Source organism: Xiphophorus hellerii, chromosome 11 (assembly GCF_003331165.1).
Source record: "Xiphophorus hellerii strain 12219 chromosome 11, Xiphophorus_hellerii-4.1, whole genome shotgun sequence".
NCBI lineage: Eukaryota > Metazoa > Chordata > Actinopteri > Cyprinodontiformes > Poeciliidae > Xiphophorus > Xiphophorus hellerii.
Window position 1 is genome coordinate 7,406,540 of NC_045682.1, and position 8,497 is coordinate 7,415,036.

Here is an 8,497-nt window from a genome sequence, read left to right on the forward strand (position 1 = left end):
GCCAGACTGACCTCGACATCCGTTGTCAGGCATGTATAAAACCAGCCCGTCCCTGGTGTTGATGGACGGTGTCCTCTTGCGTTTGTCTGCTTTAGGTGTTTTAATCATTGATGTTCCAATCAGAAATGTCCTCCAGTGTGTTTTAAAACATCAGTAAATCTATCTACTCTATGGACCCTTGAAACCTCTTCATCAGCTGAGATACTTTCTGTAGACACAAGGGTTTCACTCCACATCCTGTTCAGTCTGCTGAATTCATCACAAGTGGCAGCAAAACAACTGAAGGATCATCAGGGAAATATTGACTGCCACAATGAATACTTTTACATTTTTATAAACTTACAAATGTGTCTACAATCATTTTTAGTTTCATCATTGTGAGGTATTTGTGTAGATTTAAAAAAAAAAACAACAAAAGTAACGAAAAGCAACCAAAACTGATTGTGTAAAACTGTGGGGCTGTGGAAACGTTCTGGTGTAGATATGAAGCCGAACAAACACAGACTGAACCAACAAGGAAACCTTGATGTCAGGCGACTGATGAGAAACACAGAAACAGAACATTTCCTCCTTAAGGCCACAGGAACAGGTCCTACTGTATCAGGTGAATTCAGCAGAGAAACCAAAACATGAAAACCAGTCAGTGCAGATTGAACATTTCCCTGTTTCACAGTCACAGAAAATACAGACTTGATCCACATTTACACTAATGTACCCAAAACTAAAGATATGTTCACTGACTTTTGTAAATCCCAATCCAACAGCATTACCTGCACAATCATTCATGACTTTTCAAGTTGAAACTGTAACAGATTATAAATTATTGGGAAGTGTTATTAATAAGCTGAGCTTTGAAAGAAACAGGGATGCAGTGTGTAAAATGCTACAGCAGTGATACTTATTTTAAGGAAACAATCGTTTTAAAGTTTGTAATTTATGAATTTTATTGGATCTGTTCTTATTGTTTTGGTTTGGTGGTGTTGTTCATAAGAGAAGACGACTCTTATGTCTCTGTATTGTAATAAATATTAGTGTCTTTATAAAATAAAAATAAGGAGGGTTAGGGTGAGAACTGTCCATATAGCACCGTGGAAGAAATGTTTGAAGGCTTGTGCATGAATCAAGATGTATTTGAATCAGAATTTAAACGATTTAGTAGGAATGGTGTTGAAAAGGCAAATTAAGGAAATCTGGATTAATCCATATAGTAGACCGCTGTTAAAAGCTTGGAATGCAAATATTGATATCCAGTATTGTGTTGATGCATATGCATGTTGTGTTTATATTGTATCTTACATGTCAAAAATTTAACGTGAAATTGGTTTTCTTCTAGGAAATGGACAAAAAGAGAAGCAGCCAAAGAAGGAAATGTTTGTGCTAAAGAAGCTTTAAAGAGATTTGATAGAGTCTATTTGCATAACCGAGATGTTTGTGCTCAGGAAGCAGTGTATAGACTCACCAACATGCATTTAAAGGAGTTTTCTCGGAGCGTTATTTTTATTCCAACTGGTGATAATATTGTGAAAATGAGTTTTCCCATTTCTGTTTTGAGACAAAAGCTACATCACAGGATCTTACCCCAAAAGACATGTGGATGACTGGTATAGTTGACCGCTATAAGAATAGGCCGAATGATGATATGTTTAATAATAGGTGCCTGGTTAAGTTTGCTTCAGGTTATAGCGTTTTGACAAAACTTGAGAAATGTAGAAATGCAATAAAGTTGAATAATGACTTTGGGTTTATTGCAAAAAGAATTTAGACAAAACCAGCAGCTGTTCGATATGTGCGTTTCTCTGAAACAAAAGAGCCAGAAAAGTTTTACCAAAGCATAATGCAGTTATTTCTACCTTATCGCTTTGATAGTGAACTCAAGCCTTCAAGTTGTGCAACCTTTGGTGAGTTTTACAGAACTGGTTTGTTTGGTTTTGTTGATGGAACAAAACATTCAGTAAAGTCTGTTGTAGATTTAAGTAGGAGTGAGTTTGAGTTGGAATCTGTGGACAATGTTACTGGTGATGTAATGCTGGAAGACGATGGGCTGAATGGTGTTCTGAGGTTGAATTGGAACGCTTGGAGTGTGTGGTATTACAAAAAGGAAGACAAATAGAAAACAGTGATCAGGAACAAATCCCTGATTTAAGTCTGCAGATTCTTATGGATTCCTGTCTGGGGCTGGATAAGGATCCATCCCAGTAAGTTTGGTGCAGCTCAGTCGAAACATGTGGAATCTAGAGCCAAACATATGGCAATGGTGTTACAGGTCACTTCGCCACGCCGCCACGCCCACCTACTCCATCGAAACCAGTCAGGGTTGGAATACACAACCACTTATACCACAGCAGGTACGGAAAACCACAAACGCAAAAATTCTAATTTGTAGAAATCTACTGTTAATCTCTTCATGTTAAATAAAAAATATTACTTAATATTTAAGTATTTAGTCATTATTTCAGCTTGACTCATTCAGAACTGTTCTGATCGTTTCCATAGCAACAATCAGAAGCAAGACCTTGCCCCAGAAGTCCAGTGAGCTCACTGATGAGGTCATAGATGACATCATGTACATCACAATAGATCAAAGAAGTTCTAAAGATTTAATGTGTTGGGTTCCAACATTGAGCCCACACACCTTTCAGAGAGACCAGGAACAACTGCAGCCAAGATGAAGATCCGCGATCGCCTTAGAGCGTTTAGGGAGAAACTCCGTTTCCAACCAAAGGCGATTGTGGAGAGGGAGGACCCACTAAGCCCCATAAAGATCACGAAGAACATGAGACGCCTGGAACGAGACTTCAGACCTGTGGCACAATTTTTTAACAACCTGTCTGCTTTATCCAGCTGGCACTCTGTGTACATGACAGCCTGTTTTTTCTGTCTGTACATGTGCACAGTGTGGTTTAGCTGGACCATTTCCTCCATCGTGCTCCTCGTGATTCTCCAACTTTCCATAAATTATTTAATTTCCAAAGGCTGGAGGATCCCGAGGAGCATCATACCCGACATGTGTGAGCCAGGGGAACATCTGAAAGGCACAGGTGTCTTACATATGGTCCACTTGGCTTTCGATTCTGCTCACAAAACCCAGGAGCTTTTTGGAAACATGGCCGACACGCTTGAGAAGATCAAAAATCTGTGCATTTGGGTCCGGCCAGAGCCCACAGTAAAGATCTACGTGGGACTCTGGCTGGTTTTGCTCTTCTCATGCGTGTTGCCATACCAGCTGCTGGGTTTAATCCTAGGTGTTTCTGTAGGGATCAAGTTTTTCATCATTGACTTGATCTTCGAAAGGTTCCCGAAGCTGCGGCAGCGGTTTAACACCCCCTACAACTTCTGGGCTAGTTTACCCACCGACCTGCAGCTGAGGGAGCCCAGAAACACCTGGTGGAGCAGATGGATTGCCACGGCAAGGGCCCGATGGAGCACGGCCCGAAGGAGCATTTCTAATGCTCTTCTCGGTGCCAGAGAGAGGCGTTTTCTCCCTCAACGCTCTCGATTCATTGGGACCTTGCAAAAGTGGCGATGTCGGGTTAGGAGGAGGTAGCAGACCAAAGTGTGTCCCAGGTCTGTCTGGACGACGGCAGCAACTAGTTTTGGAAAGGCGTTTCAACGGCAAGGAACAACCGGCAGATGTCTGTGGGAAAAGGTAAGAAATGAAGTCACACCTGACGTTACAGTTTCTCCAGCCCCTCCTCTTCAACATGATCAAGGATCTTTTGGAGAGGAGCTAAAAATAACAAATTCGGAAGATAAAAAAATCCCAGAACAAATCATTATTGACCATTTGAGGCTGGAGAAATCTGACTGGGACCGAACACTTATCCTGATGTGTTCAGTTAAATTAAATTATTAGATTGAAAGGTAAAAAGATTTGACAGGTTTCCTGTTTGCAGGTTTCTCTCCGGGTGCTCCGGCTTCCTGCCACAGTCTGAAATTGAGACTGTTTAGTTAATTGGTTTCTAAATTTTGCTTAGGTGTGATTAAAACATTTCTTTTCTTTTCTTTGAATAAGACATTTGCCTGGGTCTGAGTTCCTGCCTGGGTTCTTCTGTCTTTATGGGGTTTGCATTTTCTCCAAGTGCATTAGTGGGTTCTCTCCGGCTTCATCCCAGAGTCCAACAAAATGACTGTTGGTTTATTTGGCTTGTCTAGTTGACCTTTGCCCCCTCTCTTCAAAAAGTAGTTTCCTGTTTGCAGGTTTCTCTCCGGGTACTCCGGCTTCCTGCCACAGTCTAAAATCACAACTTTAGTTAATTGGTCTCTATATTCTGCTAAGGTGTGATTAAAACATTTCTTTTGTTTTCTAAAATGTGGATTGCCACAGCAAGATGGCTGCCCCTTGCTGTGGTAATCCATCTGCTCAGGAAGGTGTTTCTGGGCTTCCTAAGCTGCAGGTCGGTGGGTAAATTAGCCCAGAAGGTATAGGGGGTGTCAAACCGCTGCCGCAGCTTCGGGAACCCAGCCTTGGCTCTTCTGTCTTCATGGGGATTGAATGTTCTCCAAGTGGGGCCAAAACTATCCATCCATCTAGCAAGGGGGCAACGTTGGTGGCGCAGGAGACGAATCCCTGAAGGCCGGTCCGGCGGACAATGTCGGCGCAGGGGCCGGACCACCTGGAGGCGACGAGGGAGCTCTGGGACCACCTGGAGGCGACGAGGGAGCTCTGGGACCACCTGGAGGCGACGAGGGAGCCCTGGGACCACCTGGAGGCGTCGAGGGAGCCCTGGGACCACCTGGAGGCGACGAGGGAGCTCTGGGACCACCTGGAGGCGACGAGGGAGCCCTGGGACCACCTGGAGGCGACGAGGGAGCCCTGGGACCACCTGGAGGCGTCGAGGGAGCCCTGGGACCACCTGGAGGCGACGAGGGAGCTCTGGGACCACCTGGAGTCGTCGAGGGAGCCCTGGGACCACCTGGAGGCGACGAGGGAGCTCTGGGACCACCTGGAGTCGTCGAGGGAGCCCTGGGACCACCTGGAGTCGTCGAGGGAGCCCTGGGACCACCTGGAGGCGACGAGGGAGCCCTGGGACCACCTGGAGGCGACGAGGGAGCCCTGGGACCACTTGGAGTCGTCGAGGGAGCCCTGAGACCACCTGGAGGCGTCGAGGGAGCCCTGGGACCACCTGGAGGCGTTGAGGGAGCCCTGGGACCACCTGGAGTCGTCGAGGGAGAATCGGAAGGAGCACCAGGAGGCGGAAAATCGGAGGGCCTTCCATTGAGGAAGCTGAGCCTGGGGACTCTGGGTTGGGCTCTTCAGTCTCTGGGGACGAGGTCGCCGAGGTGCTTAAAAAGCTCCTTGGTGGCAGGGCCCCGGGGGTGGATGAGATTCGTCCGGATTTCCTTAAGGCTCTGAATGTTGTAGGGTTGTGTTGGCTGACGCGACTCTGCAATATTGCATGGACATTGGGGGCAGGTCCCCTGGATTGGCAGATTGGGGTGGTGGTCCCCCTGTTCAAAAAGGGGGACCGGAGGGTGTGCTCCAATTACAGGAGTGTCACACTCTTAAACCTCTCTGGCAAGGTCTATTCAGGGGTCTTGGAGAGGAGGTTCTATCGGATAGTTGAACCTCGGATTCAGGAAGAGCAATGTGGTTTTCGTCCTGGTCGTGCAACACTGGACCAGCCAAGGTGTTGAGGGGATCCTTTTTGGTGGCCTTAGGATCACGTCTCTGCTTTTTGCGGATGATGTGGTCCTGTTGGCTTCATCAGGTCGTGATCTGCAGCTCTTGCTGAAGCGGTTTGCAGCCGAGTGTGAAGCGGCTGGGATGAAGATCAGTGCCTCCAAATCTGAGTCCATGGTCTTCAGCCAGAAAAGGGTAGAGTGCCTTCTCCGGGTCGGGGGTGGAGGGGTGGGAGTAGGAGGTGTCCTGCCCCAAGTGGAGGAGTTCAAGTATCTCGAGATCTTGTTCACGATTGAGGGAGAAGAAGGGAGCTGGAGATCGACAAGCGGATTGGCGCAGCGTCTGCCGTCAAGCGGGTGCTGTACCGGTCTGTCGTGGTGAAGAGAGAGCTGAATGAAAAAGCGAAGCTCTCGATTTACCGGTCGATCTACGTTCCCACCCTCATCTATGGTCATGAGCTTTGGGTCATGACCGATAGAACGAGATCACAGATACAAGCGGCCGAAATGGGTTTTCTCCGTAGGTTGTCTGGGCTCTCCCTTAGAGATAGGGTGAGAAGCTCAGTCATCCAGGAGGGACTCAGAGTAGAGCCGCTGCTCCTTCACATCGAGAGGAGCCAATTGAGGTGGCTTGGGCATCTGGTCAGGATGCCTCCTGGACGCCTCCCTGGTGAGGTGTTCCGGGCACGTTCCACCAGGAGGAGGCCCCGGGGACGACCCAGGACACGCTGGAGGGACTATGTCTCTCGGCTGGCCTGGGAACGCCTCGGGATTCCCCTGTAGGAACTGGAACAAGTGGCTGGGGAGAGGGAAGTCTGTGCCTCCCTTTTTAAGATCCTACCTCCAACCCATCCATCATGCATGCATGATGGATGGATGGATGGATGGATGGATGGATGGATGGATGGATGGATGGATGGATGGATGGATGGATGGATGGATGGATGGATGGATGGATGGATGGATGGATGGATGGATGGATGGATGGATGGATGGATGGATGGATGGATGGATGGATGGATGGATGGATGGATGGATGGATGGATGGATGGATGGATGGATGGATGGATGGATGGATGGGAGTAAAAATATTGTAGTGATAGTAAAAATAGGTAGTAAATTCAAGTCTAGGATTCCTGTATAAAGCCTGTTTTATGGCACATTTCAGCAACAGCAGTTCTTGATGCTTTACATCACAAGTCATAGAAATAAATAACAAAGATATTTATCATTTTTAATCTGTTCTTCAGGTTCAAAATGTTTTTCTATCCTTTTATCTTCACAATTTCATGGAACGTCTGTAGAAATGTGATTATAAATGCTAACATTAGCATTAGCTGCTACATGTTTAGCATTGAGGCTATTTTAGGCTAGCATAGCTTTCTGACAGGCTAACTGCTTTTAGCACAACTTGAACACACTGGTCTCTCCCAGCATCCAATCAGATCGTGGCGCCGCAGGCCCAGGTAGAGCAGCCTGCGCCCCTCCTCACTCCTCCTCTTCCTCACTCACACATTGATCAGATTTTCTCATTTAATCTGGTGATAAAATAATTTAAACCGGAAGAATCAAATTCACATTTATTATCATTGATTATTATTATTGTTATTATTATTATTATTATTATTACTAGTATTGTTTGTTTTGATCGGAGCTTTTCTCTACCAGGTGGCTTCAGAATAATTAAGATGTAATAATTTCAATTTTTTTTTGCATTTTTTTATCTGACATATTAATAAAAATCTGGATGTTTTCAGGTTTATTCCAGTCAGGTGATTTACCTGCTGGGTAAACAGAAACAAAATCCTGACCTGCCTGCTGGGACGGGTTTAATGTTCACTGCAGTCCAATCATGTTAGAATAAATGTTTTTATTAACCATAAATTTGTTGATTTATTACTCAATTGATTGATTGATTGTAAATCAGGATTTTCTGTCTGACTAATGGATGTTTCATCATTTTGGTGTTTCCATGTTGGTGGTTCTGTTGCTCCGGGTCTCAGCTGAACGATCCGGTTCTGGTTCTCGTCAGAACCAGAAGCTATTTACTTTTTCTGATGCTCCTGGTTCTGATTCTGGTTAGAGGCCGGATGTGCGAGTTATTTTCCTGTTGGTTCTCAGATGAAGCTTTTAAAGTGAAATTAATGCGACTTTTTAACATGAATGTAATTTCTATTTTCTGTTTAATAAAGTATTAAAGGTTCTTTTAGTTTCTCTCTTCGGTTTTTTATTTTAAGTCTGAAGTGAATCCGATCCTCTAATCGGGTCGATGTGAGGAATGTTGCAGGTTTGATCCGGTTCCTCTCCTGGACTCTTGACCTCTGGCCTCACCTGGTCTGCCCAGAGTTTCTCCGTCTGTGCTCATGCTCTCTCTCTGTCTCCGTCAAACACCTGCAAGCGTACTGCAGCGAGTCATCTGAACAGTTTCAGTCCTGTCACCTAAATCATCGTTCGCCCTGTAACAAACTAAAAGACAAACCTCAGAGTTATGATCTCCTGCTGCAGTCGCTGGTCTCTTCTGTGTTGCTGTCAACTTGGTTTTCTGTTTTTATGCACGTCTGTTAAATCGGAGGAATCCGGACGTTCCTCGCAGGGAGCCGTGATAAAAGTTGCTAATAGGCTTTAATTCCTCATTCTTTGTCTCGTACAGGAAACGCTGGAATGTGGTCTGATTCCTTGACTTTTTCCGATTTTTGGTGGTACATTTTTACTGATCAGGATTTGTGTGAATAAAAGGTTTTTGGTCTGAGAATAGAAGGTTTATAGGTTTCTTTTTAAACCTCCGACCCCTTCAGCGCAGAAGACATTCATCTTATATCTGACCATGATGTTCAGAACCTCCACAGAATCAGTTTCACAGCAGCTCCACCAGCTGTTT

The 8,497-nt window shown here is 45.5% G+C and overlaps 1 protein-coding gene across 1 annotated transcript; it reads left to right on the forward strand.

Moving 5' to 3' along the window:
* Window positions 1-2,665: 2,665 nt before the first annotated feature.
* Window positions 2,666-3,783, forward strand: LOC116728807 (GRAM domain-containing protein 4-like). The gene has a single exon (XM_032577124.1). It carries the CDS (start codon window positions 2,666-2,668, stop codon window positions 3,542-3,544), a length of 879 nt encoding a protein of 292 aa, XP_032433015.1. The 3' UTR covers window positions 3,545-3,783.
* The last annotated feature ends 4,714 nt before the right edge of the window (window positions 3,784-8,497 follow it).

What these genes read in the sequence shown, in the direction of transcription:
- LOC116728807 (XM_032577124.1), top strand. Translation starts at nt 2,666, where the DNA reads ATGAAGATCCGCGATCGCCTTAGAGCGTTTAGGGAGAAACTCCGTTTC.